Source organism: Hippopotamus amphibius, chromosome 8 (genome assembly GCF_030028045.1).
Source record: "Hippopotamus amphibius kiboko isolate mHipAmp2 chromosome 8, mHipAmp2.hap2, whole genome shotgun sequence".
Classification (NCBI taxonomy): domain Eukaryota; kingdom Metazoa; phylum Chordata; class Mammalia; order Artiodactyla; family Hippopotamidae; genus Hippopotamus; species Hippopotamus amphibius.
Window position 1 is genome coordinate 17,391,423 of NC_080193.1, and position 27,773 is coordinate 17,419,195.

General features: G+C 46.4%; 1 protein-coding gene across 9 annotated transcripts in view; it reads right to left on the reverse strand.

Moving 5' to 3' along the window:
- Positions 1 to 27,773, reverse strand: part of CIT (citron rho-interacting serine/threonine kinase) — a 167,163-nt gene that overhangs the window by 8,726 nt on the left and 130,664 nt on the right. For 7 of the 9 annotated variants that reach the window (XM_057746195.1, XM_057746192.1, XM_057746189.1 and 4 more), the window contains 17 exons: positions 27,314 to 27,418; positions 15,747 to 15,887; positions 15,230 to 15,337; positions 13,388 to 13,550; positions 12,959 to 13,123; positions 9,631 to 9,768; positions 8,930 to 9,110; positions 8,252 to 8,343; positions 7,658 to 7,762; positions 7,293 to 7,462; positions 5,969 to 6,049; positions 5,722 to 5,857; positions 4,163 to 4,302; positions 3,709 to 3,801; positions 2,116 to 2,224; positions 1,886 to 2,014; positions 1,334 to 1,414 (listed from right to left, as the gene is read on the reverse strand). In XM_057746195.1, coding sequence (XP_057602178.1) covers positions 1,334 to 1,414; positions 1,886 to 2,014; positions 2,116 to 2,224; positions 3,709 to 3,801; positions 4,163 to 4,302; positions 5,722 to 5,857; positions 5,969 to 6,049; positions 7,293 to 7,462; positions 7,658 to 7,762; positions 8,252 to 8,343; positions 8,930 to 9,110; positions 9,631 to 9,768; positions 12,959 to 13,123; positions 13,388 to 13,550; positions 15,230 to 15,337; positions 15,747 to 15,887; positions 27,314 to 27,418 — 2,137 coding nt within the window. The remainder of the gene's footprint in view (positions 1 to 1,333; positions 1,415 to 1,885; positions 2,015 to 2,115; positions 2,225 to 3,708; positions 3,802 to 4,162; positions 4,303 to 5,721; positions 5,858 to 5,968; positions 6,050 to 7,292; positions 7,463 to 7,657; positions 7,763 to 8,251; positions 8,344 to 8,929; positions 9,111 to 9,630; positions 9,769 to 12,958; positions 13,124 to 13,387; positions 13,551 to 15,229; positions 15,338 to 15,746; positions 15,888 to 27,313; positions 27,419 to 27,773) is intronic. The other 2 variants (XM_057746194.1, XM_057746193.1) reach the window with 1 other exon arrangement.

Below are 27,773 nucleotides of genomic sequence, written 5' to 3' on the forward strand. Positions count from 1 at the left end.
TAAAAACGCATGAAGCAGTATGCACGATGTGGAAAAAACCCAAGGCACATAGTTTTACGTAGTACGTAACACAAGGTTCAGCATACTGTGTAAAGTGTGCTACCACACTGATGTTTTAAAAAGGGAGGGGGATGAGAATATATTTTTTAATGTGCCTGTTACTTGCATAAAGCACTGGAAGGATAAACTCCTGGGGGAGTGGGGAGAGCGTGTTTGGGAGATGAGTGATAAGAGTGAGGCTTCACTGTAGACCTTTTTAAACTGTTTGGATACATTTTCCAAAATATTTAATAAAAGACTGGATTCATAAATATTTCTGGTCTTGATATTGTATTTCTGTATCACAGTGTCTCTCAAATTCTACGACAGAATGAGAGCTGCTTTTGGTCTTAAAGGGAAAAGGAGATCACGACTACCACTCCTTGTGGTGAATGTTACTTCGGTGTTAGTCAAGCCTCCGAGCACTCAGGCCCCTGTGGACTCTCCTGGCCTGGAAGCTGGGCTGAACCAGCAGCACATGGTGAAGCGAGGAGGCCCGCCCGCCTCCGCTACTGCCCCCCCTGTGGAGAGGCGTGAGGCCTCCAGCACGGGCGCCAGCTGCGCTCCCCCCTGACGGCCAGCTCCAACTGCTGGCCACCTTGCGAAGCCATCCCCGACTTTCCAGGTGTCCCGGTGCCCCTGCTGACACCACATGAAGCAGAGAGGCCCGGTCAAGCCACAGAGTCTCAGGCAATGATAGGTACAGTGACTTTAAGTCACTAAGTTTTGGAACTTGTTATGAAGCAACAGATAAATGAAATAGCCTTGAAGGGCATTTCAGAACATTCATACAGTCACGTGTGTACATGTGCGCGTGTGAGTTTTTACCCTTTGACCCAGCAGTTCCACTCTTAGAATTTCTGAGCTGGGGGCATTATTTAACAAGTGTGCAAACATTAGTGTAAGTTCATCACAGCGCTGTTCACACTTAAAAAAAGAATGGGCTTAATTAGTATGGGTTACATTGACAGGCACTCAGCTGTGCTGTGGGCTGCTGTGCAGTCTCTGACGTGATTTCAGCGACCTCACAGTGACGTCAGCGACCTCACAGGGAGCGGTCCCCCTCTCCATGGTGAGGGCCAGTGGGTCTGCCTTACGCGGTTCTGCTCAGGCCTCAGGACCCCTGCCCTGGACACGTATTCGGGTGACGCTCCGTATGGCGCCTGGTGTCTGAGGGGCCCCCAAGCACACTGCTTAAGCCTAAAGGAATTCCACCTGCGGTTTTCTCCCGGGACACCAACGACTGGCAGAAAGAGTCCCCGCGCCTCGCCGCGCCTCGCCTCGCCTCACCTACCGAAGGCCAGAGGTAAGCGACTCCACTTGAGATCGTCTGTGCGGCTGCGTCTTCCGTAAGAATCCACGAACACCCCGAACTCTGTAAGGAGGCAGAGCCCAGGGCGTGAGCAGGGCCGGGGCAGGGGCACCCACAGCACGCACTCTGACAGGAGCGTGAGGAGTCCATCCAGGGGACCTGGGTCGTGAAAAACCTCGTGTGTCAAAGACGGTTTCAGTGAACGTGGGGACACAAGGAGACAGCACGAGGAAGAGTCAGGGAGGCAGGAAGGGGGAGAAACAGACCCAGAGATTTGGGGGAAAAAAAGAAAGGAAGAGAGGAGAAGGAGAGAAAGGAGTGAGGGACGGAGAAGGACAGAGCGGGCCGCTCTTGGAGAGACTGTGACAGCGCTGGACGCGCCCAGAGCCCGGTGGGGGTGGGGCACCCCAGGGGCCCCGGGGGCACAGGACCAGTGTTCTCTGCACTCCCAGCAGCAGGCCCGGCCCGGCCCTGCCCTGCCCCAGCCTGGGACTGTGGTGCCGTGGGTGCCCCCTCAGCAGCGGGCAGACTCACCATGGAAGCAGAGCAGGAACTCCTCCCGCTGCCCCGCGCCGTTCACCTGCATGATGGACACGGGGAAACTGTTGGAGGAGGAGGCAAACACGGCAGGTGCCAAGGAGTGGTCGTTCTTATCCAGGAACTCTGTAAAGGCAGGCGAGAGGCGGGGCCTCAGGACCCAGAAGGAGCCCGAGGCAGCAGCGGGGCCAGAGTCTCACGGGTGGGGGGGCGCACCCGGGCCTTACCCTCTAGCGTGTACTGCTTCATGTCGACCTCGTAGAATTTATTGGTTCCGATGAGGATGCTGTAGTTGGTGAAGTGGATACAGCTGCAGGGCTCCGAGGTCTCGATCTCCTGAGACGGGGCAGAGAGGAAGATGTGAGCCTTGACCCAGGGCGGCCCCTGCTCCCCTTGGGCGTCTAACCAGGCCATGCAGAGGCATTGCCACCCGACATGTTCCTGTTGTCCTCACACCAAGCACACTCAGTCTCTTCACGTCCCTCACGAAGACTTATCAACCCTTTGCTAACTCTGGTCTATGCAACCTCAGATGAAGAAGGTCAAATTGCAGCCAAAAAAGAAAAGGGTCAGAAACACCATTTCAATGATGTCTGAAGGTGGCACTCAGAGAGAGAGCTTTAAAAACATGACATTCTAATCAGAAGAAAAGGCCTGGAAGGAACACACCACCAGTGGTGGTTAGAGGGAGTGGTTTTAATTTCCTTCCTCTTCCAAGCTTCTGGGTTTCTATTTAGAACCTATATTACCTATATCATTATCATCATTACTGAATTATCTGCTTCGTAATTACTTCCACTTGTTTTCAGGTCAATCCTAATGGCTTCAAAAACCTAGCCACGTTCACTCCAAATGATGGCCAGGAATTATAAAGAGGCAGCAACTTCTGGGAATTTTCCTGAAGCTCACAGTCCAAACCCTAATCAGATTATCCTCACCACCAAATATTCATCACCTACTAAGCAGGAGGAAACTAGCATAACACAGTGAGACATCAGGGAGTCAAGCTTCAGTTCTGGTCTCCACTTTGTAACCGAGGATCTTGGCCAGCCTCAGTCACCTTGACTGAAAACTGGGGACAACCACCCCTGCTTCTCACAACAGTCATGAAAAGTGTGTGTGAAACAGCCAGCTCAGTCTCTGGTTCCAGTAGGTGCTCAATAAAAACACAAACGAAACTAACAACAGCCCACCTGGATGCAACAGTTTCTCTAACAGGTAATATATTCATCCCTTCTGTTACTTTTGAGACTAATCAGGAAAGCACCTGAAGTACGAAACGATGTGGGGAGCATTCCTAGTCTAGGGACGAGGCAGCCATCTCCGGAAGCAAGGCCGATGCTGTTACCTAACCGGTACTGTCCACACTGCTGGCAACATCGCAACCCACTCTGCTCGGAGGAGAACCAGCTCCCGGACTGCATATCAAAACACAGCTAGCTCTGGCTTTTCTAAGGTTATTAAGAGAAACGTCCATGCTCTGAGGAAGATTCTGGGAGGTGCCACCAGTGGCTGCCAGCTCCTCAGAGAGATCCTTCTTTTTTCTGCTCCTCCAGAAGAGGTGTCTCCTCCGGCAGCCACCTCCCTTCCTCCCGTCACAAAAGGCTGAATTCACCGGGCTGGCCAGAGAGGCAGCTCACGCACGGGAGGAGGAGGGCAAGAGGGAAAACTGCAACGCCGGGCCCTCTGGAGCTCCCTCCAGGGAGCAAGGCGCCCTCTCGTTGCATCTCTGAGGAGCTCGCCCAGGCCGAGGGGACCAGGCACGCGCCCCTCCCCGAGATGGCACCTTCCCCAGCAGCTCCCAGGAGAGCAGGACTCACTTTCCGAATGCAGTACTTGCTGAGGTTTTCATTGTAGCGGAGAACGACAACTTTGCTGGGCATTGCCGCACAGATGCAGAGCCCGCTCTCGATCTGGAATGCAGTTGGGGTGGGGGGTGGGGGCGGAGAAGGAAAGAGAGCGTCACTGGCATATACACTGGCTCCGTGGCAAAACTAGGAAGAGAACATCAGCTGAGAGCAGGGTCCCTGGCACTGTGGTCGTCCTCTGTGGTGACGGCCGTTCTGGGCACCAGGGGACGTTTAGGCGCCGCCCCGGGCTCTGCCCAGTAGATGCCGATGGGACAACCACCGGTTGTGTCAAAAAGAAACAGCAGAAATTTAACCCAGTTTGAGGACACACAATTTTCAAGGTCAAATCAATAAGCCCTGTGGGCAGAGGGACCATGACAATTTCAAGAACACCCGCCAGCTGAGGCCTGGAGGAGCGGCTTACCTTGCCGGCAGCAAACAAGTGGCAGCCCTTGACCGCTTCAAAGATGTTGGGCGAGATGTCCGGCTGGGCGGGAAGGTGAGACTGTGCAAGGGACTGTTTCACTTTCTTCACATCCACGAGACACAGGGCCCGCTCCTCTCCTGAGGGGACAGGGGACAGCAGAGACACGGATGAAGGCTTTCATTCTCCCCTGAACAAAAGCCACGTGAGGCCACGTGGATGTACTGCTTTCCACAAATTCCCGTAAACACAGTTTAGGTCCAAGTTTTAGATCTAAAAGGAAAACATCTGGCCTCTTGGTCAAGATTCTGGGAGGAAAAAAAAAATTCTGCAGACAAAGTCGGAGAACATGAACTGAACATTCAAACATGCTCCCCACCAAAGTCAAGAAAGAATGGGTAGGGGGAAACGGAACAGTAGATGTGGACTGTTCCAATATGTCCGTGTCACGAGAGGCCACAGAAAGGCTGAGGATGGTTCCAGGTTCAAGGAGACAAGAGAGACCTGAGTAAGTGCAGTGCGTGGTCCATGGTCATGAGCCGGGAAAAAAACAAAGGACATTATTGGAGCCACAGGTGAAAGCCAGCTACAGGCAGTAGATGAGAAACTGGGAGTAGCAACAATTAAATTCCCTGAATGAAACAAACTGTACACGTGAAACTATTCTGTGGGATGCTGCAATGGCGCATACACTCGCTACACATTCTGTGGGTTTGGACGAATGTGGCAGAGTGGACCCGAATGTAAACTTGGACCTGGGGTGGCAATGACGTGTTGGAGTAGGTTGGCTCCGGTGGGGGGTGCTGATGGAGGAGGGGGCCGTGCGTGTGCAGGGGCAGAGGGATACAGGGATTCTCTGTACCTTCTGCTCAGTTTCGCTGTGAACCTAAAACTGCTCCCAAGAACAATGTCAAGAAGGAAGGGGGGAAAGAAGGGAAAGGAAGGAAAGGAAGCAGGAAAAAAGAAACAAAACAAGCCAGCAGAGGAACAGAGCTGGGAGACCAACGCAGGCCAGCTCCTGACCACGTTACGGCAGCCCCTGGTCCAGCCGGCCAGGCCTGGAGGGGCCCTGACCGTGGATGTTTTGGACATGGAGCGAGTGCATTATTGTTTTCCCCTTAAAAAAAAAAAAAAATCCTGTACCACCAATAAACAGAGGGGGAAGAAGCCTTTCTGCCACGGTTATGTGATGCCCTTGTTCTTAGGTGACTGGCTGAAGCATCTGGAGTCCCAGCTGCAACGGACAGTCAGGTGGTTCCAAGTAAGTGAGAGAGAGAGAGGGCGCGTGGGGGGCGCGGTGGGGGGAGTGTGGCACACTGTTAACGGGTGGTGCGCGCAGACCAAGGGTCTCTGAGACCAGGGAACAACGGGAGGCGCGCCCAGCAGAGCGGGCAGGCCCTCAGAGAGGGAGCCGCGGGCTCGGGCGCCCACAGGACGCAGAGGGAAGAGCCGCGTCTGCTCCAGCCTGCCCCCGGGAGCACCCGCCTCTGCGTTTGACAAGCGGGACAAATCGTCTCCCTTACAAGTGAAGGGAAAGCGCCGCGTCCTCGGCCTCCCACCTGCGATCATGAGGAGCTTCTCCAAGTCCTTAATGATGTAAATCTGGAAGACTGCTCCGATTCCCGGCACGTGGGTGAGGGAGTTCTTCAGGACATTCAGTGCGTAGAGCCCTTCCTCGGTGCCCACCAGCACCACCTGCCGGGGCACACGTCCCCAGGGAGAGCATGAGCAGGGCCACATCCCCGTAACCACCCCCGACACAGCCGACGCAGCCCTTGCGGATCCTGCCCCGAAAAACGTGGTCACCTGGTCGCTGAAGGGCAGCGTGCAGTTCATGTCGAGACGGTCATCGCCTTCCAGCTTCAGCAGGGAGTTTCCAAGCAATTTCTTTTCAGGTGAGGAAGAAAAAAAGAGAAACAAAGAGGACACAGTGAGGCTGAACTGTTCATGACCCGACTGTCCAGACAGATAAAAGCAAGAAGGGAGAAAAGTTCAATGCCAGGAAGTAGAACACGTTCCTCCTGGAGACACTCAAAAGCGCACATCTGCTCGTGGCCTGCCCCGTATTTTGATCTGAGCTCAAAAGACAGGACGTGAATGTTATCGGTGTCTCTGGGGTGTCTCTGTTAATTAGCGTCGGAGTTATAACTCCGTTCGGACGCAGAAATGAGTGCAGGAGACGTAGAGAGAGAGAGTGTGATACGAAACAAGCCAAAGCTGAAGAATGTCACTGCCGAGGGTTAACAAGCCACATGGACGCTCTGGCCCCTCCAGGCGGCGGCACGAGTGCAAAGCCCAGTGCCAACAGCAAACGAACCCACTCCTGGGTCTCTTTACCTGAACCCACATGGGCAGAAGCTCGTAGGAGACACGGTCAGGGCCCTATTGTACACACACAGACGGGGCGTTCAGTTAAAGGCTCACACGTGGGACAAGGAGACGTGTCATCAAAACAGGTCTACCCCGTGAGCGGGAGGCTCGCGGCTAAGGAAGTTCCACTTGCCAGCACGTCAAGTGTTTATTAGGAGCTAAGTGTCTGAAAAGAGCTGTTGGGTCTTTGGTGGAGGAAACGCCAGTGAGTGCTGAGCACTGTTTGTATCCTGGAATGTTCCAGGAGGAGTGATGCCAATCAAGCCCACCCACACCTCTAACGTCTTAAAGAGAAGTAGGGGTTCAGACCTGCCTTCGGAAGAGCAGATCACGTAAGAGCAATCGAGCAGGTTATGAAAAGCCTTTCTGAAGGAGACGCGGCTGTCGGCAGCCTCTTGTGCTGCTTCACAGCCAGCGTGCTTGTAACGCAAGCCTTCAAACCACATAAACGCACCCGGTAAACAAGAGAGAGGATTTCCTTGTAAGTACATTTGCCCTGTGCAGCCAGAGCCAAGGTCTAGTGCACCCTGAGAGCTGGCTAGCTGGGCTGACTGCCCCATTCTGGGGGGGGTGCCACGCGTGAGGACAGACAGGCCGCCTCACAGCCTCAATTTCTATCAGCACAGAATCCCTGTCATGACGATCTCAAGCCATCACCCCTCAGGGAGGGGGGCCGAGGGGAGTCACGGAGGCCGACGGGACTCCCACCGCGTCAGCCCACTTTACGAAGACAAGCCCCGGCACCCGCGTGCATACTCACAGCATCGGCTTCTGCCTTTTCCCTAGACACTCTCCCACCTGCGACAACTGACTCTAAGGCAGTGACCCAGCGCTGCTTATCGGGAAAGCTGGGAGCCAGCAGGTAGAGGGTTCTCCCGGGCCAGCAGGTGGTGTGCGGGTGGGATTCCATCTTCAGTATGTAGGGGACATCTAGGGGATTCGACAGAGAGCACAGGGTGGAGTTCGCCCACCTCCACCGGGAACGGTGGCCAAACCACGCGAGTCCCAGTTACTTAGCAGAAGGCGGGGCTGGGGCCGGAGGGCCTCCTTTGCAGGCTGATCTGCCACGTGCCCCCAACCAGCCCACCTCCGGGGGGGTGCGGGGGGCACCCCGCCGCTCCTCACCTGCTTTGGCTGTGTTTGCGAGTTCAGAAGCACCAACGGCGCCGTGAATAGACACGTCCCCGTCGGGAAGGCACAGCTCAAATTCTTCCACCGGCCTCTGTCCAGCTTGGTGCAAAGAGGAAGGGCAGAAAGAAAAACAAAAGAACAGGAACAAGAACAAAGGGAGACAAGAGGAAAAGAGAGAGACAGAGTATGCGTGGAAAGAGAGGCACACGAGAACAGAGGAGGGAAGAAATGTGCAGAGGAGGCGGAGAGGGAAGATAAAAACAAAAGTAAAGTGTGTCAGATGAGTAGCACAGTCAAATTTCGGATGACGATGCAGATTTATGGGTTAGTTGGCTGAGGCGGAAGTTCTCGGAAGGTGTATTAGCAGGTGGAATCTTCAGGGCAGCACCCTGCAGGGTCTTCAGAGGGGAGACCTATAGACGTGAGTATCGTACCAATAACCTTTAGCGGAGTCATTTGGGTTTTAATTTTCAAAAATGGAAAATCGTAGAAGGCTTGCAACGCAGTCTGGAAAACAGAGCCTTCACGCCAAGAGTGGGAGACCTGGGCCAACCGCGTGCAATGAAATTCCCCGAGTTATTAATGTACCTTCTCTGGCTTCGTTGTCGTAAATGAGGACTTTCGAGCCCTCCAGGACGATGTACTTCCTGTCCCAGCCCTGCTGTCCTCGTTTGTTATTCCTGGGAAAACAGAGATGGGAAAGAACTGTTTGAACCCAGAAGAGTCAGGCGGGGGGCAGGGGTGGGGAGAGAGGTAATCCCGGTAAAGATGCTTCCCTCGAAAACATCAGGAATGAAGTGCAGGGGCCGGGGGTGAAAAAAAGCTTTCTTCCACCCTTCTGGGCTGTAGGGCTGGCCTTGGAATTCAGCTGAGGTAAGACACATGAACAGGACAAAAGCAAACACATTTTTTATTTTACGTGCCCGTGGGAGTCTCCACAAGAAAAGAAAGCCCTGAAAGCAGATGGGCGTGAGTGCTTATATGCTCAGTTGAACAAAGAGCAGTAATTGTGGAAAGGTAATCCCCTGCTCTGGGGATAAGAATGCTTCTTTCCTCCTGATGCAGGAAGAGCAGCTTTTACACGGGAGTTTATCTCCTGCTTTCCAGGAGAGAAAGGGGAGGTCAGAGTGTCCCTCTTGCACCTGCTGTTTTCCAAATGCCTTTAGCTCAAAATAATCTTTACCCCAAAGCGGCCTATTCTGGGCCGGCACATCCTGCCACCCTTCGCCCGCCCCCGCCCCAGCCCAAAGCACCCTGCGGCTATACCTGGGCACCTTCATCCACCCTTCCAGGTGCAAGCTGCTGCTGGGCTCCTTGGTCTGGAGACCCGGGGAGTTCATTTTGTCACGGCAGAAGGCCTCGGTGAAGTGCGTGGCATATTCAGCTGGCAGGCCGCAGGTAGCTGGCAAGCACGTGGAGCACTTGGGATGACACATGACCTGACATTCTGGGGAGAAGCAGTGAACACCCTGAAGACACACTCAGCTGATGCCGGACCACTCCCTGCCTCTGCCATCCAGCCCCCCGCCTGGCCCTGCCACCCGTCACATCCCTGACCTTCCCCGGGAGCCAGGCCCCTACGGAGAGAGGAAACCAGACAGCCAAGCGCTCTCAACCCAATTTTCCTGGCTTCTCCCAGGCTGCCACAGACAGGTGTGTAAAGGACACATCTGCATGTTTCCCTTCGAGCCAGCACGCAGCCCAAAGGCAGGGAGAGACCAACCTGACAGAAAGGGGGCTGGAAGTTCGCAAAGCCCAAGGCATTTTGCACGGGGGGTTGGAGACACGAGGTGACAACGTATATAAACTCCCTCTCGAACGGGAAAAATAGTGCCCTCCCACTGAGACTAAAAGCTTGAAAATGGATGCCCTATATGATGAGGAACTTAAAACGGAAAAAAACCCACCCCACCTCCACTGGACGCAATGCTAGGCGCCCCCCACAGACGCACAGCGGCTGCTCTTACCAAGACACTTGGATGCCTGGCGTCCAAAGTGCACAGTATCCAGACACACAGCGCACTTCGTGGCGCGCATGTTCAGTCCTACATTGAACCGGTGAGGAATGTTGTGGTGCATGCGCTCCTTAAGACGCCGGCTGAATTCTGAAGGGAAATTTTTTTCAAAAAAATCATTAAAGTGCTGCAAACAATACTATTAAGAAAGTGAAAAGACACCCCACAAAACAGGAAAAGTGTTCACAAATCATCTCTATGATAAAGGAGCTTGTAGACAGGATATGGAAAGAACTCTTACGAAGCAATAATAAAAAGACAACCCAGGGGCTTCCCTGGTGGCACAGTGGTTAAGAATCCACCTGCCAATGCAGGGGACACGGGTTCGATCCCTGGTCCAGGAAGATCCCACATGCCGCAGAGCAATTAAGCCCATGTGCCACAACTACTGAGCCCCCATGCCACAACTACTGAAGCCCAGGCGCCTAGAGCCTGTGCTCCTCAACAAGAGGATCCGCCACACTGAGAAGCCCTCGCCCGCAATGAAGAGTAGCCCCTACTCGCCACAACTAGAGAAAAGCCTGCAGCAATGAAGACCCAAAACCAGCCAAAAATTAAAACAAAACAACAAAAACAACAACAACAAACAACCCAATTAAAAAATGGGCAAAGGATCTGAATAGACATCTCTCCAAAGAAGGTAAATAAATGGCCAAAAGGCACAGAAAAAGGTGCTCAACATCATCCATCATTAGGGAAACGCAAATCAACACTACAGTGAGATATCAGTTCATGCTCACTGGGTTATCTAGACTCAAAAATATGGAAAATGCATATTGGTAAAGATGTGGAGAGATGAAGGTCTTCATACACTGCTGGTGGGAAAGCAAATGGTGCAGCCACTTTGGAATCCAGTTTGGTCGCTCCCCATAAAGTTAAACAGAGCATTACCAGATGACCCAGCAATTCCACTCCTAGGTCTATACACAAGGTCTGCACATATGTAGTCACAAAAATCTGTACACAGATGTTCACAACATCACTTATGATAGACAAAAAAGTGGAAACAACCCACGTGTCCATCAACGGATTAACACGTAAACAAGATGGGATAACCACACAAGAGAATAGTATTATTCAGCCATAAAAAAAAATGAAGTACTGATCAAATGCTACCACATGGATGAATATCAAAAACATTACGCTTCAGGAAAGAAGGCAGACACGAAAGGGCATACGTGATGGGATTCATTTATAGGAGATGTCCAGGACAGCAAATCCATGGAGACAGAAAGCAGACTGGTGGTTGTCAGCGATTCCATTAAGGTGGAAATGGGAAGTGACTGCCAATGAGTACAGGGTTATTTTTTTGGATTTTTTTTTTTTTTTTTTTGCGGGGTGGGGGGGGGGGACAAAAATGTTTAAAAATTAGAATGTGATGGTTGCACAACCTTGTGAACTTACTAAAAAAACACCGAATTACACATTTCAAATGAATGAACTGTGAGTTGTATCTCAATAAAGCTGTTAAATAACATTAGAGCACATTAGTGACAGATTGTGAAACTATTGTAACACTAACAGAGGCGTTTAGATTTATACGAACCAAATGAAAATTGCCATTATCTGGTTATTAGGAATTAGGTTTTATTTAAGAACACGACTGGTAGGAGATTGTTAATATGATGGCATAGATGTTTGTGAGCATAAAGAAACATATGCTTCTAAGTCAGTTGTTTGTAAATATTTTAGTCATAAAAGGTTTGTTTTCCAGATGAGATCATGGATCTAGAGCTTTTCAGAATCCAATTTAAGAATCACTATTCTGAATTACAGGATTTCTTGCTATTGGATATATAAACTGATGAAGAATTCTTCATGCCCAGTTCTTTCATGAATAACCTCCTTTTTAAAAAACCCAACTTTAAGCCTCAACTGATTCTTATGTTTATAGTCTAGTCAGTTGAAATTAACAAGATTGATCTTTTTTTCCATGTAGAAAGCCCCCTTCTCAATAGTGACCTGATGAGGTAAAGGCAGCTTTAAATAGAAAAGCTCAGGATCCAAATTTCTGAATTCAAGTTGATTTCTCCGTGTAACACGGTCCCTCTTCCTTCATCAGAAAGTCGTGAGGAGTAAGTAACGTAAATGCACTTTGAAACTGTGAACAAGCCACGCACAGGAAGGAGATGCTTCGAGTGTACCAAACGACTCAGGCAGCCACTCTGTGCAGCCTCGTCGAAGGACATGGGGGCCAGAAGTGATCTTCCTGTGTTACCCAGCTCCACTTTGATGACTTTAAGAGTGAAGCTCTTTGATTCAAAGTGTTATATAAGCATAGGAAACGAGATGACATCATCACTGAAGAAAACAATGACAGCCAAATCCCACCATGATTGGCAGCTAAAATGGGTTGATGGTGGGACTTCCCTGGTGGTCCGGTGGTTAAGACTCTGTGCTTCCACTGCAGAGGGCACAGGTTTGATCCCTGATCGGGGAACTAAGATCCTGCATGCTGCGAAGCACAGCCAAAAGTAAGTAAATAAAATAAAGTGGGTTTATGGTGATACCCTGATATTAAAGCACATTTCTACTCCACTCTCCCTATGACTTTCCAAACCACCTTCCTTGGTTTTTGTTGTTGTTGTTTTATTTTCAGTCTTTTCCATCTCTAGGTGAACAGAGTACTTTTGAGACCACAAAGAAAACTCCTCACACCACTGGTATAAATTGGCGCAAATTAACAGCCTTCAAAATGCATATAACCTTTAACCCAACGATTCATTTCCCAAGAACTTATCCTACAGTCATAGTGCCGACAGAGGTGCAGCGTGTTCACTGCAGGGTGTGTAGGGAAACAAGAATTGGAAATAACCTAGGTGGCCATCGACAGGGGTCTGGATTAACAGGTGAATCATATACCCCCCACCATGGAACACCATGCAGCCCTTTAAAAGGTCGAGGTGGATCTGTATGTGTTCATGTGAAACCTGCTAAGATTGCATTTTAGCTAAAAGAAGAAAGATGCTTTGCAGTATACAGCACAGTGGGCTCGGATATTCACCACAGAAAAGAGGACTGAGAAAAACATGTTACTTTCTTATACCCCTTAAAGATGATCATATAAGACATATAATATAGACATGCATTTACATGCATGAACGACAGCTGGAAGAATACAGTGGTTGACTCTGGGTAAGAGAACTGAGGTGGGGAGAGGCTTACTTCTATACTTTGTATCCTTTAGTATTATTACTTGTCAGTTGCACCCTAGGGTCTGCATTTCTCAGTCCACTTTTACAAATGTTGACGCAAGTCCAGTGGCCCCTTGAGGACGTACCCTCTGGAGTTGAAGACTCCTTCCTGCGGCTGGACGGCGGGGCGAGCAGGCTCAGGGCGCTGGGCTGGTGCTCGGGTGACCGCACGATGGCGGACATGGCGATCTGCTGCCTGGCGGTGGCCGGCGTGGACGGGTGCGGGTGGTCTGCGGCTTTCCGGTGGGCAGCTGGGGAGAGACGGGTCCCATGCCTTGTGGTTAGCCGGGTCCCCGAGAGGCCCCAACCAAGTGGACTGTCCCGGGGGCTGGCTATCAAAGGCCCAAGACCAAAGGGACACACGGGGTGCCCCACTGGCAATGCCGAGGATGCCACGCATCATTCAGACTTGGGATGTCTGGGCCGCCACCACGAGGCTCAACTAGTCCCGGCCGATCTCCTTGAGATCGGTCCTCTGCCTCGTCCGGCACGCGTGGTGTGGAGGGCGCCCGTACCTTCCTCCCGGGCGGAGCGGAGCTCGATGCGCGTCTTCTGCAGGGCTTCCTCGAGCTCCGCGCAGCGAGCTTTCTCCTTCTCCAGAGCCACCTTCAGCTCATTGTACTGCAGAGGAACCTGTGTGGGCAAAGCAGGGTCCTCTTTCCGTCGACTAAATAAACCCTAGCAATGGAAACAGAGATATCTCCTAACTCCTGGAAACTGGCACTGGGAACTAGCGAAAGGGACTCTGCCTTGGTAGGAGCAGACCACGGGAGCCGGGCACATACTCACTGCAAGCGGGTTTAGTAAAAATGGCATGTGAAGGGGGAGGGGGGACCAAGCCACAGCTCCCCCACCCCCAGCCAGCTGGGAAAAAAAAAAATAGGGGCGTGGAAGTTTTCACCGATAGGGTTAAAGATGCTTGAATTGCCACCACCTCTTCCTTTAGCATTCCCAAGAAGAAGAGCCATTTCCTGAGTCTTTACCCTCAAAAAATGGAAGTGGAGGATGGAATCAGAAGGTTCAGAAATCACTCTTGCCTTGAATTTGCCTCATGATGCTCAATTAGTTGCAAGACACAAAGATGAGTGGATTTAAAAAAAAAAAAGAAGCAAAAAAAGGGAATCCTAAAATGATGTCAACACAAGGGGCTTATGCCCAAAAAAAAAAAAAAAAAAAAAAAAAAGCACATGAAACATGTATTGTACATGGGAGAAAAAAGTAAAACATAGGATGGATGGGGCTAAAAACAAAATTAACAACCAAAATATACACAGAAACACCCTAACTACGTCAAGTGCCATAATTAGAAAACAGTCCACTGCTAAAATAAAAAAGATTCAATATCGTCAGCACGTACAAGCAGTCACACAGCACCAGCACACAGAAATCCTCCCCCGCAGCCACCGCCGCTGTTCCCGTCCCTTGCCGTGAAGAGAACATCAGGACCACAAGACCGACTGCCCCCTTCAGCCCACTCCCCGGTATCCTGTCGTCAGAGGCCTTCCCTGTACCACCGCCAGCGCTGCTCTGACATCTGCGTGCCTTGGGAAGGAAGCGTCCTTAAAGACCTTCTTGAACTGAGAACATGTGGCCAAACCTAGTATGAGGGCTTCAGTGGTTCAGGGAAGCAGGCTTTGGGCTTATTAAAAGTCTTCTCGTCTGTACCTATATATCACTCTGCCCATCTGTTTCTTTGGGTCATTGTTTCTAAGTTGTCTGTTATAATTTTAAAGGGATGGAGCAGCACCCCATGGAGGGGACAGCTACCCAGTCAGACACTGTGGGCAGGTCACGTCAGTGCTCCGAGTCCCAGTCTCTTCATGAGCCAATCAGAAGGACTGAGCCGATGATGTCTAGTTTTTCTGGAGTCCTGTACACACTACCTGAGCATCTTTCTACGGCCCCATACAGATGACCTATGAATACTTCTGGAACCCCATCCCCATGACCTAAGAACCCCTCTCTGTCTAGAATCCCAGACAAGTGGCCTGTAACTTCTCCTGAGTCCCGTACATGTGAGCAAAGAACCCTTCTGGACTCCAGGATGCTGACCTGAGTATAAACCTTCCTCTCTGCTACCTCCCCCACCCCTGGGGAAAAACTATCACTCCTTTCACACAACAATTTTAGAGGCTGTGAACACAAAGTAGTGTGTTTACAGACTCAGAGAGTGATAGCCTCTCATGAAGAGCTATTCTGAAGATCTCAAAGCTTCTTTTTCAACCCCAAGTGAAACAAGACAACGTGCACTTTGTTTTCTCTGATGTTCCTAGGATTATCTATCCCAGTGGTCTTTAGAAAATCATCACAATCGAGCAAAACTGTCAACTCCCCGCTTTTCAAACCCTCTGACCCACCTTTTTCTTTTTAGCAGGTTGGTCCATTTTGGCTTGCAGAAAATCGATGAGTTTGGTTTGTTGAGAAATAGTGCCTTCCATTTTCACCTTTTCATGAGAATAGAGAACCTAAAATTTGTCAAAAACGAAAATCACCTCATACACCAAAAGAAGTGTACTTTTAAACTTGGCACTTTTTTAAAGTCATTGATGATACTAATGGAAAATTCAACCCAAGCCGCCCTGGGCCAATCTTTATATACTTAGTCCTGAGCTGACTGCCTAGCATCCTCCCAAAAAAGACGGACTGACGTACGGACAGATATGTGAAAAAGCAAAAACTAGCAAATGGCAAGTAGGAGAGTCTAGAGGGCAGTCATGATAGAAATTTCCCAGCTACTCTGAATGTTTGAAAATTTTCATAATAAAATACTGGCAGAAATACACAACGTGAAGACACTGCCCACCTGACCGGGTGGCTTTTAGCCACCATGCTTTGCCTCTGCAGACAGTGTAAGTTCCCTTTGCTGGTTCTCACCTGAATGTTTTCTAGCTGATATTCCAGATCACTCCTTTCTGTCTTCAGCAGATCAGCCCGATCTAGAGCTTCTTGTAGCCCTTGAGTCAGACGGAAAATATGATTCTTCTGCATGTCCATCTGCTGCTGTAGCTTGGCTTGCTGGTGGAAGAGAGGGATGCGAGAGGCTTCATACCACACACAATGCAACGTGCTCCTTCACTGTCCCTGTTACAAACTAACTTCAGACATGGCACCAAACGTTTGGCTCATTCCAGAATGACCAATTGTCTGCTACTCCAAAATGATGCATGCGCAGTTAAAAAGAACTTGCACAGAAACCTCTGATGGCCAGCTACTCACAGGGTGCCCACCGTAACAGGAAGTCCAGACTGGTGGCTCCGCCTTCCCAGTGGGAGTTGCACTTAAGGATAATGGGTGTTTCAGAGTACAAGCCATGTGCATTAACATCTAAGGCAGTGCAACTTAATGCCATGACAGTGAAGTTCCAATCTGTCCTCATTTTTTTGTTTTTAAGATCTCAATTGCTGTTAAGAGAACTCACTTTGTGATTCTCCGTGTGGAATACACAAAGGGGAGTCATAGCACCTCTGACTTAAAGAGTACCTCATCAGGGTGAGAGACCAACAAGAACACCAATAGCCACTGTCGCAGGAGACATTTCTACCATATGGGGAGGAAGGAAGACCCCAGGTTCACTACTAGTGTCAGTAAAAATTAAGGAAAACAAAATTCTATTTAGCGTATTGGAAATAGTTTTGTGCTGAAAATCTCTCTCCAATTTTTTTACAATGGAAGTCAACCAGAAAATGGGACAGGGCTATAAAGATACTGGTTTTATGACTCTCTTTCCTAAAATGCTTCTGTTTCTAGAAAGCAGGAGAGAGCAACTGTCCTGACAAGACACTGCTTGATTTCGCCCAGCCCGGGGGGGTTCCGTCTAACCACGCCAGCAGTGGCCCGAACACTCCCTTCCCTGGGGGCCTAGACCCTCTGCGGACTTAAGGACAGAGCCGGTAAAGAGCCATAACCATCACCACCGGAGTTTCCCAACAGGTGAGGGCAAATCTCGGTGCCCGCCCCGCCCCGCCCCGCCCCGCCGGCCAAAAGCTACTGACAACCTCAGAATTTGCTGAAACCTCGCTACCTCGTTTCTCTTCCCTCCACCGAAGTTTGTCTGTGCATTTCTACTCCTCACCTGCCCTTCCTCTGGAGAGGCAGCCGATTCCCTGAGGCATCAGGTGTCATGGAGAAGAACCCAGGCTTTCAAACCTTCCAGATCCTGGTTCAAATCCTGACTCTACCTCTTAGCAGTCCTATGACCAGGGGCAGCTCACTGCCTCTCTGACCCTCAGTCTCATCATCTGTAAGTAGGGCTACTAAGTGCCTTCTCTGGGTGACACACCGAGCACGGTGCCCAGCGTACAGCAGATGCGCCATGAATTTTAGCACAGCCTCCTTCGTCCTTCTTTCTTTCCCTCCATCCAGTTCAGGGGCGCTCCTCTCACTTTCCCATCTCCCTTTTCTCCCGCCCCAACCTACTCCACCAGCCTCTCCCCATCAGTCCTCCGTAAAGCAAGATACTAATAACTAACTTACAATCACTGCCCTGTGCGCATGACCTGGGATTTCTGAATCAAACCACAGAACCCCCTAAAATACAGGGAAAGAAAGAAGGAGAGAAAACAGCTAAGACAACCTCTTCCAGGGAGCTATCCGTCCCCTGCAGCACTGCAAATTACCCTCTTTAGTTTCTCTCCACTATTTTAGGACAACACTAATTACTAGGCAGGAAGCGGAGAAACAAATGCTAGGGACACGAATCTGTTTGGTGACAGCCAGGCCCAAAATATTTCTCTAGAATCAACACATCAACTGTCCATTAGCTTTCCAAGAAATAGGCTGCTTATTTACTACAACAGAAAACAAGTAAGGGTGGCTTTTGTATTCAATGAAATGTGTCACAAAACCATTTACCTGCTTCCCAGAGAGAGGTAAATGGAGGCTGTTCCTGGTCAGCATTAGGCTGGAAAGAGGGCTTGAGCCACGTGCTTAGATCTGTCCCCCAATTTTATGAGGGTGACAGGAAACTGGGAGGAAGCACAAAGGAACTAGGTGACAGAACCAGAGAGCGAAACAACCCCGGTGGCTGGGAGGATGGATCAAAACCAACAAGAGAAGGTTTTAACAGGATGGTATTTTTTTTTTTCAGGGTTTTGAAACATAATTTTTTTAATATAATTTAAGGAAGCACTCAAGGCATAGCACATCAAGAATTTTATCCTCACAATATTCTCAGAGGTGAACTGTCATTTCTTTTTTTTTTTATCCATCCATCCAAAAGTATTTACTGAGTGATTATTATGTACCAGGGAATGTGTTAGGAACTGCGTATCCATGCTGAAGAAGACAGACATAGCTGGTGGCCTCAGGAGTTTACGTGGTGGAGGGAATCTCCTCTCATGGCTTCATTTGACACATACTTACTCAAGGGCTTTTTTTTTTAATTGTTTTTTTTTTTTATTTTTTGCCGTGTAATTACCTCTATATATATTTTAAATTTTTTAAGAATTTTTATTGAGATACAATTGACATACAATAAACTGCATATATTTAAAGTGTACAATTTGATATTTTTTTCTTATTAGTAATGTATATATGACAATCCCATATATATCACTAGATGACTGAACCAGAGCATGGGAGGATGGATCAAAACCAACAGTTTTAATAGGATGGCATTTTCTTTTAAAACTTCAACTGAACAAATAAAGATGTTTTAAAAACAAACAAACAAAACAAAAACTTGTAGAAGGACTGGTGGTGATTTACCCGATCGGTGGGTGTTAGTGGTGTGATAAAGCTGCACAGATAGCCAGGGTCATGCGGCAGAGGTCTTCCGAGCCCGGAATGAAAGTGGAGATAGCCTGCTGTTCTGTGCTGTTCAAACCACAAGGGCTTCTAGAAACTCTGTTTGGAAAGATCAATCTACCAGAAAAGAACAGCCCAAACGCGGAGGGACTTGAAATGTTTCATTTAGAAAAGAGAAGGTGATACGGAGTGGGAGAGCTATGGAGATACCAAATCAGCTGTCACAGAGATGACAGAATACAAAGTGGCTCTCTCACAGAAGGGTCACCAGGACTGCGTGAGTTACTTCATGGGAAGTACTCAGAAAGGCACCTAGCACGTAGTAAGTGCTAATTAAATATTAGTTATTTTGATTACTAGTAAGGTGATTTGATCATTTATCAATATTAACCTCCTACTTTGGTTGGAAATATGAGACTACGCCCTGTTTTCTACTGTTTCGATGTAATACAACCAATGGTTGGAAGTTACACGCTTTAGTTCACAACAAGAAGGGACCTTCCAAGAGTTAGAGCTGCCAGAAAAATGAGCTGGGATATCCAAAAATCACTGTAAATGTTGACATTGAGGCCGAGGTCCACCGAGGCCCACCTGTAAGGAGGGTTGGGGATGGGATTCTCTACCTTGGATGTGGGATTAATTCGACAGGATTAGCAGATGGACTTTGAGCTCTGGCATTACTTCTAAGGAACCAATCATGAGCCTGTAAAGGGCGGTGTCAGAAAAGCTTCTGAGGCCATTTCAGGCCTGAGAGAAAAGATTTGGGAGAAAGATCCATTAGTGAAGTCTGCCAGAGACAGGGATAAAGGGAATGGTGATGCACATGCTGGGAACCTGGACTAAATAACACACAAATTCTTCCCAGGAATTCCCTGGTGGCGCAGTGGTTAATAATCCGCCTGCCAATGCAGGGGACATGGGTTTGATCCCTGGGCCGGTAAGATCCCACATGCTGCGGAGCAACTAAGCCTGTGCACCACAACTACTGAGCCCAAGGTCTAGATCCTGTGAGCCACAACCACTGAGCCTGCATGCTGCAACTACTGGAGCCCGCATGCTGCAACTACTGGAGCCCGCGTGCCTAGAGCCCGTGCTCTGCAACAAGAGAAGGCACCGCACTGAGAAGGCCGCACACCACAATAAAGAGTAGCCCCTGCTCACCACAACTAGAGAAAGCCTGTGCACAGCAACGAAGACCCAATGCAGCCAAAAAAAAAAAAATTAAAAAAAATAAATTTTAAAACATAAATAAAATGGCTCCCTTTAAAAAAAATTTCTTTCCAGCACTGACCCCATTTACAAGAATCTGTACCTGATGGAGAGGATAGGCAGGCTGAGCCTCTGGTCCCCTGCTTACAGAGGGCCCACCACAAGCCAGGATGCCAGCTGCATTCTGGACAATAAAGATGGCTCTTAGTTTCCTAATGGTTTCAGCTGTCAGTGAGATCAGCCTCCAATTCAATGTCAGCCAGATGTCTGTGCTCAAAAAGCCCTCTGTGAGGTGCAGACTGGGGAACTGGAAATGTTCCCAGGTAGTTTTAGAAGTGAGAATGAGGGGACCAAATCTGGATTCCAGCCTTCTATTCCTAGTCCTGCAACTGACTCACCACGTAACCTTGGACTAGAGCACTGAGCTACTGGGGCCAACACGCCTTCCTCGGAAAGAAAAGAGGACAGGCGAGATCACTGATTATTTCTCTTCTTCCTGTTTGCATCATGTGCCTAAAGTGCGGACATTGCCTATTCATTCCAAATGAAAGATCATCATTCTCTGACCACCAGGGAGATTTTTAGATTTCTATTATAATGTTCTTAGCGTTGTCTTTGATGAACTTCCCACCCACGTGTGTGTGTGTGTGTGTGTATAATTGTTTTAAGAACTTTTTTTGTTGCGGTAAAATATACATAACATAAAATTTACCACTTTAATCTTTTTTTTTTTTTTTTGGCTGCGCTGTGTGGCATGCAGGATCTTAGTTCCTTGATCAGGGATCGAACCCAGGCCCCCTGCACTGGGAGCTCAGAGTCTTAACCACTGGACCACCAGGGAAGTCCCCACTTTAATCATTTTAAACACACAGTTCAGCGGCATTAAGTACACTCACGTGGTTGTGCATCACCACGGTCCACCTCCAGAACTTTCCCAAACTCCCATCCATATTTTTTAAAGCCTCATTCCATAAAAAAAAACATTCTGTACCCATCTGCAAAATTTTCACCACACTTTTCAAACACTTAATAGCATAGTCATAACATTTCTACAAGCAGAGCCCCTCAAGGGCTACAGGTAGCACACAACAAAATTTCAATTCACCAGAATCGAAAACCTGCCTAATTCAACTGTCACACTCGCTATGGCTTGAACAGAACACTCTTGAAGTCCAACTTCTAGAGAAATGTCTTTATAAAGCGCATGTGTCCCGATAGGTCAATTCTAATGAACAGAGCCGAATTATCAGTGATTCAACCAAACCAGGGCTTTGGTTGAGGGTGGGAAGCTGCCATCAATTTAAACAGAGATTTTCAGAATTCTGTTAAAAGGTACAGGATATAACATAAGGAATGGATTGGAGATCAACTTGAGCTTTTCGTTTTGTGTCTCAAAAGCAGGGTATCATTTTTTTTTTATTGAATTAACTGGATGTTCAAAAGTCTTCATGAGATCTGCCACAGTGTAATCTGATCAGGTCTCTGCCCCATGCACCAAGCTGATTGCATGGATGTCCTATCAGCCTGTAAACTTAATGTACTTTGGACATTAACTCTAAAGAATGATTTAACTCAATATCCAGGTGCCTGCATATTGAATAAACTTCCACATGGCACAGGCTCACCGTGTGCTCAACACTCCATTAAGCACCATTTGGGAGGACATAATGGCAAAGAGGCTCACCCACCCCACCCCCCCAGCCTTCGTGACACATTCTTTTACTGTATTCAACACCTTCAAGAAAGTATCTGGGATACCAGATGAAGGGACAAGATAAAACACCAGAAAAACAACTAAATGAAAAGGAGACAGGCACTCTTCCAGAAAAAGAATTCAGAATAATGATGGTGAAGATGATCCATGACTTTGAAAAAAGACTGGATGCAAAGATCGAAAAGTTGCAAGAAAAGTTTACCAAAGACCTAGAAGAATTAAAGAACAAACAAACAGAGATATGCAACACAATAACTGAAATGAAAAATACACTAGAAGGAACCAATAGCAGATTAACTGAGGCAGAAGGGCAAATAAGTGAGCTGGAAGACAGAATGGTGATAATCATTGATGTGGAAATGAATAAAGAAGAGAGAATGAAAAGAACTGAAGACAGCCTAAGAGACCTCTGGGACAATGTTAAACACACCAACATTTGCATTAAAGGGGTCCCAGAAGGAGAAGAGAGAGAGAAAGAACCTGAGAAAATATTGGAAGAGATTATAGGTGAAAACTTCCCTAACATGGGAAAGGAAAGAGCTACCCAAGTCCAGGAAGCACAGAGAGTCCCAGGCAGGATAAACCCAAGGAGAAACACACCAAGACATATAGTAGTCAAACTGACAAAAATTAAAGACAGAGAAAAGTTATTAAAAGCAACAAGGGTAAAATGACAAATAACATACAAGGTTAACAGCTGATCTCTCAGCAGAAACTCCGCAAGCCAGAAGGGAGTGGCACAATATATTTAAAGTGATGAAAGGGAAGAACCTACAACCAAGAATACTCTACCCAGCAAGGATCTCATTCAGATACGACGGAGACATCAAAAGCTTTACAGACAAGCAACAGCTAAGAGAATTCAGCACCACCAAATCAGCCCTACAACAAATGCTAAAGGAACTTCTCTAAGCAGGAAACATAAGAGAAAAAAAGGACCTACAGAAACAAAAACAAAACAATTAAGAAAATGGTAATAGGAACATACATATCAATAATTACCTTGAATGTAAATGGACTAAATGCACCAACCAAAAGACAAAGACTGGCTGAATGGATACAGAAACAAGATCCATATCTATGCTGTCTACAAGAGACCCACTTCAGACCTAGGGACACATACAGACTGCAAGAGAGGGGATGGAAAAAGATATTCCATGCAAATGGAAATCAAAAGAAAGCTGGAGTAGCGATACTCATATCAGATAAAATAGACTTCAAAATAAAAAATGTTACAAGAGACAAGAAAGGACACTACATAAAGATCAAGGGATCAATCCAAGAAGAAGAGATAACAATTATAAATATCTATGCACCCAATATAGGAGCACCTCAATACATAAGACAAATGATAACAACTATGAAAGAGGAAATCGACAGTAACACAATCATAGTGGGGGACTTTAACACCCCACTCACACCAATGGACAGATCATCAACACAGAAAATTAATAAGGAAACACAAGCTTTAAATAACACAATAAATCAGCTTGATTTAATAGATATCTATAGGACATTACATCCCAAAACAGCAGATTACACATTATTCTCAAGTGCACATGGGACATTCTCCAGGATAGATCACATTTTAGGTCATAAATCAAGCCTTGGTAAATTCAAGAAAATTGAAACTGTATCAAGCATCTTTTCTGACCACAACGCTATGAGATTAGAAATCAATTACAGGAAAAAAGCTGTAAAAAACACAAACACATGGAGGCTAAACAATATGCTACTAAATAACCAAGAGATCACTGAAGAAATCAAAGAGGAAATCAAAAAATACCTAGAGACAAATGACAATGAAAACACAACGATCCAAAACCTATGGGATGCAGCAAAGGCAGTTCTAAGAGGGAAGTTTATAGCAATACAATCCCACCTCAAGAAACAAGAAACATCCCGAATAAACAATCTAACCTTATACCTAAAGAAACTAGAGAAAGAAGAGCAAACACCACCCAAAGTGAGTAGACGGAGAGAAATCATAAAGATCAGAGCAGAAATAAATGAAATAGAGACAAAGAAAACAATAGCAAAAATCAATAAAACTAAAAGCTGGTTCTTTGAGAAGATAAATAAAATTGATAAACCTCTAGCAAGACTCATCAAGAAAAAGAGGGAGAGGACTCAAATCAGTAAAATTAGAAATGAAACAGAAGAAGTTACAACGGACACCACAGAAATAAAAAGTACCATAAGAGATTACTACAAACAACTATATGCCAACAAAATGGACAACCTGGATGAAATGGACAGATTCTTAGAAAGGTATAACCTTCCAAGACTGAATCAGGAAGACACAGAAAATATGAACAGACCAATCACAAGGAATGACATTGAAACTGTGATTAAAAATCTCCCAACAAACAAAAGTCCAGGACCAGATGGATTCACAGGTGAATTTTATCAAACACTTAGAGAAGAGCTAACACCCATCCTTCTCAAACTCTTCCAAACAATTGCAGAGGAAGGAACATTCCCAAACTCATTCTTTAAGGCCACCATCACCCTGATACCAAAACCAGACAAAGATACTACAGAAAAAGAAAACTACAGACCAATACCACTGATGAATTTAGATGCAAAAATCCTCAATAAAATACTAGCCAACAGAATCCAACAACACATTCAAAAGATCATACACCATGATCAAGTGGGTTTATCCCTGGAATGCAAGGATTCTTCAATATATGCAAATCAATCAATGTGATACACCATATTAACAAATTGAAGGATAAAACCCACATGATTATTTCAATAGATGAAGAAAAAGCTTTTGCAAAATTCAATACCCATTTATGATAAAAACTCTCCAGAAGGTGGGTATCGAGGGAACCTACCTCAACATAATAAAGGCCATATATGACAAACCCACAGCAAACATCATTCTCAATGGTGAAAACCTGCAAGCATTCCCTCTAAGATCAGGAACAAGACAAAGATGTCCACTCTCGCCACTACTATTCAACATCGTATTGGAAGTCCTTGCCACAGCAATCAGAGAAGAAAAAGAAATCAAAGGAATCCAAATTGGAAAAGAAGTAAAACTGTCACTGCTCACAGATGACATGATACTACACATAGAAAATCCTAAAGATGCCACCAGAAAACTACTTGAGCTAATCAATGAATTTGGTAAAGTTGCAGGATACAAAATTAACATACAGAAATCTCTTGCATTTCTATACACCAACAATGGAATATCAGAAAGAGAAATTAAGGAAACAATCCCATTCACTATTGCAACAAAAAGAATAAAATACCTAGGAATAAACCTAACCAAGGAGGTAAAAGACCTATACTCAGAAAACTACAAGACACTAATGAAAGAAATCAAAGACGACACAAACAGATGGAGGGACATACCATGTTCTTGGGTTGGAAGAATCAACGTTGTGAAAATAACTATATTACCAAAAGCAATTTACAGATTCAATGCAATCCAGATCAAATTACCAACGGCATTTTTCACAAAACTAGAACAAGAAGTTTTACGATTTGTGTGGAAATGCAAAAGACCCCAAATAGCCAAAACAATCTTGAGAAGGAAAGACGGAGTTGGTGGAATCAGGCTTCCTGACTTCAGGCTATATTACAAGGCTACAGTGATCAAAACAGTATGGTACTGGCACAGAAACAGAAATATAGATCAATGGAACAGGACAGAAAGCCCAGAGATAAACTATGGTCAACTAATCTATGACAAAGGAGGCAAGGATATACAATGGAGAAAAGGCAGCCTCTTCAATAGTGGTGCTGGGAAAACTGGACAGCTACATGGAAAAGAATGAAATTAGAACACTTCCTAACACCATACACAAAAATAAACTCAAAATGGATAAAAGACCTAAATGTAAGGCCAGACACTATAAAACTCCTAGAGGAAAACATAGGAAGGACACTCTTCGACATAAATAACAGCAAGATCTTTTTTGATCCACCCCCCAGAATAATGGAAATGAAAACAAAAATAAATAAGTGGGACCTAATGAAACTTCAAAGCTTCTGCACAGCTAAGGAAACTATAAGCAAGACGAAAAAACCCTCAGAATGGGAAAAAATATTTGCAAATGAATCAACAGACAAAAGATTAATATCCAAAATATATAAACAGTTCATCCAGCTCAATATCAAAAAAAAAACAACCCTCATCATGATAGAGGGTCATGTGACCAAAAGCAGCTCCAGAAAAGCTTGAGAACTTGCTTCACGGTGAGGGGAGGGCCGGAGATACAGAAAACAGTCTGCTCTATAGGAATTTTCTTCATCTATGCTGGAAATTCCACTTTCTCTTTCAACACCTGGGAAGACGCAGCCCGGGAGGCTGACAGGCAATTCACTAAGCACAAGGGGAATCTTTTCCAACCAAGTCGCCGCTGCCTTGCAAACAAACGCCCTCCAAGTTTGTTATGGTTTCTATTCCTGCATTTGTGGTATCAAAACCACTTCCTGAAATTGTAAGAGCGCTGCCAGAATAAATGTTTCCCCTTCCAAGAGAAAAACGACAGTGCTCATACTTCACACTCGTGCACCGGACTCTCCTGAATGAATAAAATGGAAAGGGTTTGCTGTCCTTCCTGATGGGGTGTGTGTGTTCTTTTTCATGCCACAGTTTGTGGATTGTAATTGTGGTTTCCTATTTAATTGTCATAACCGGGCAGAAATTAAAAAAAATCAAAAAAGTTTAACAAAAACACAAAGAAATGGTGAAGCAAAAAAACAAAAAACAAAAAACAAAAAAAAAAAAAACAAAAAATAACCAACCCAATCAAAAATGGGCAGAAGACCTAAATAGGCATTTCTCCAAAGAAGACATACAGATGGCCAAGAGGCACATGAAAAGCTGCTCAACATCACTAATTCTTAGAGAAATGCAAATCAAAACTACAATGAGACATCACCTCACACCAGTTAGAATGGGCATCATCAGAAAATCTACAAACAGTAAATGCTGGAGAGGGTTGGAGAAAAGGAACCCTTTTGCATTGCTGGTGGGAATGTAATTTGATACAGCCACTATGGAGAACAGTATGGAAGTTCCTTGCAAAACTAAAAATGGAACTACCATATGACCCAGCAATCCCACTCCGGGGCATATACCCAGAGAACATCATAATTCAAAAAGACACATGCACTCCAATGTTCATTGCAGCACTATTTACAATAGCTAGGACATGGAAGCAACCTAAATGTCCATCAACAGATGAATGGATAAAGAAGATGTGGTACATACATACAATGGAATATTACTCAGCTGTGAAAAGCAATGAAACTGGGACATTTTTAGAGACATGGATGGACCTAGAGACTGTCATACAGAGTGAAGTGAGTCAGAAAGAGAAAAACAAATATCATATATTAACACATATATGTGGACTATAGAAAAATGGTACAAATCAACCTGTTTGCAAGGCAGAAATAGAGACACAGATGTAGAGAACAAACATATGGACACCAAATGGGGAAAGCGGGGAGAGTTGGCGGCGGGGATGAATTGGGAGATTGGGATACCAAATTGTACACCCTAAATATATGCAGTTTATTGTAAGAAATTAAAAAATTAAAAAATTAAAAATTTAAAATAATAATAAATGCAACTGGAAATGTAAAAAAAGAAAAAAAAAAGAAAGTATCCAGGGACCATCTTACTGTCCCTTGAAAATTTCCACTTTGAAATCTGAACGTCTCAGTTTGAATCTGCCCACCTGAGGAAAGCAAATGTGTGCTTTGGGGAGTCCATCCAGCTCTATTTACTGGGCGTCGCACTCACCTCTTCCAGAAGCCTTTGTTTGAGCTCTCGTTCAGTCTCCAGCTTCTGCTGTAAACTTCGGGCGTTCATTTCAAGCATGGCGTGTTTCTTCTCCAGGTCGCTGAGCTGGACATTTGGAAAAAATTGACTGTGATACCACAATGAGGGGTGTTAGATGCTAACGACTTTTGCCAACATCCACAAACCTTCACAGGTAAAGAACAATCAAGTTCTAAAGTTTAGAACATGAACACTGGTTTTTTCAAAAGTATACCACAAACGTCCATGTCATAGGTAAGCCTTATGGGGGTTATTCTATGAGGAGAGGATATTATTTCTGAGGGATGCATCACATATAGAGCTGTGACAAAGTTCTAGGAGGATGACTTCTTAAGAATTTATTGGCTGAATTAAATAATCGTATTCTGAATGCTTGCTCCTCGCCCAGGACAATACCAGGGGCTTTGGATGAAAAGATAGA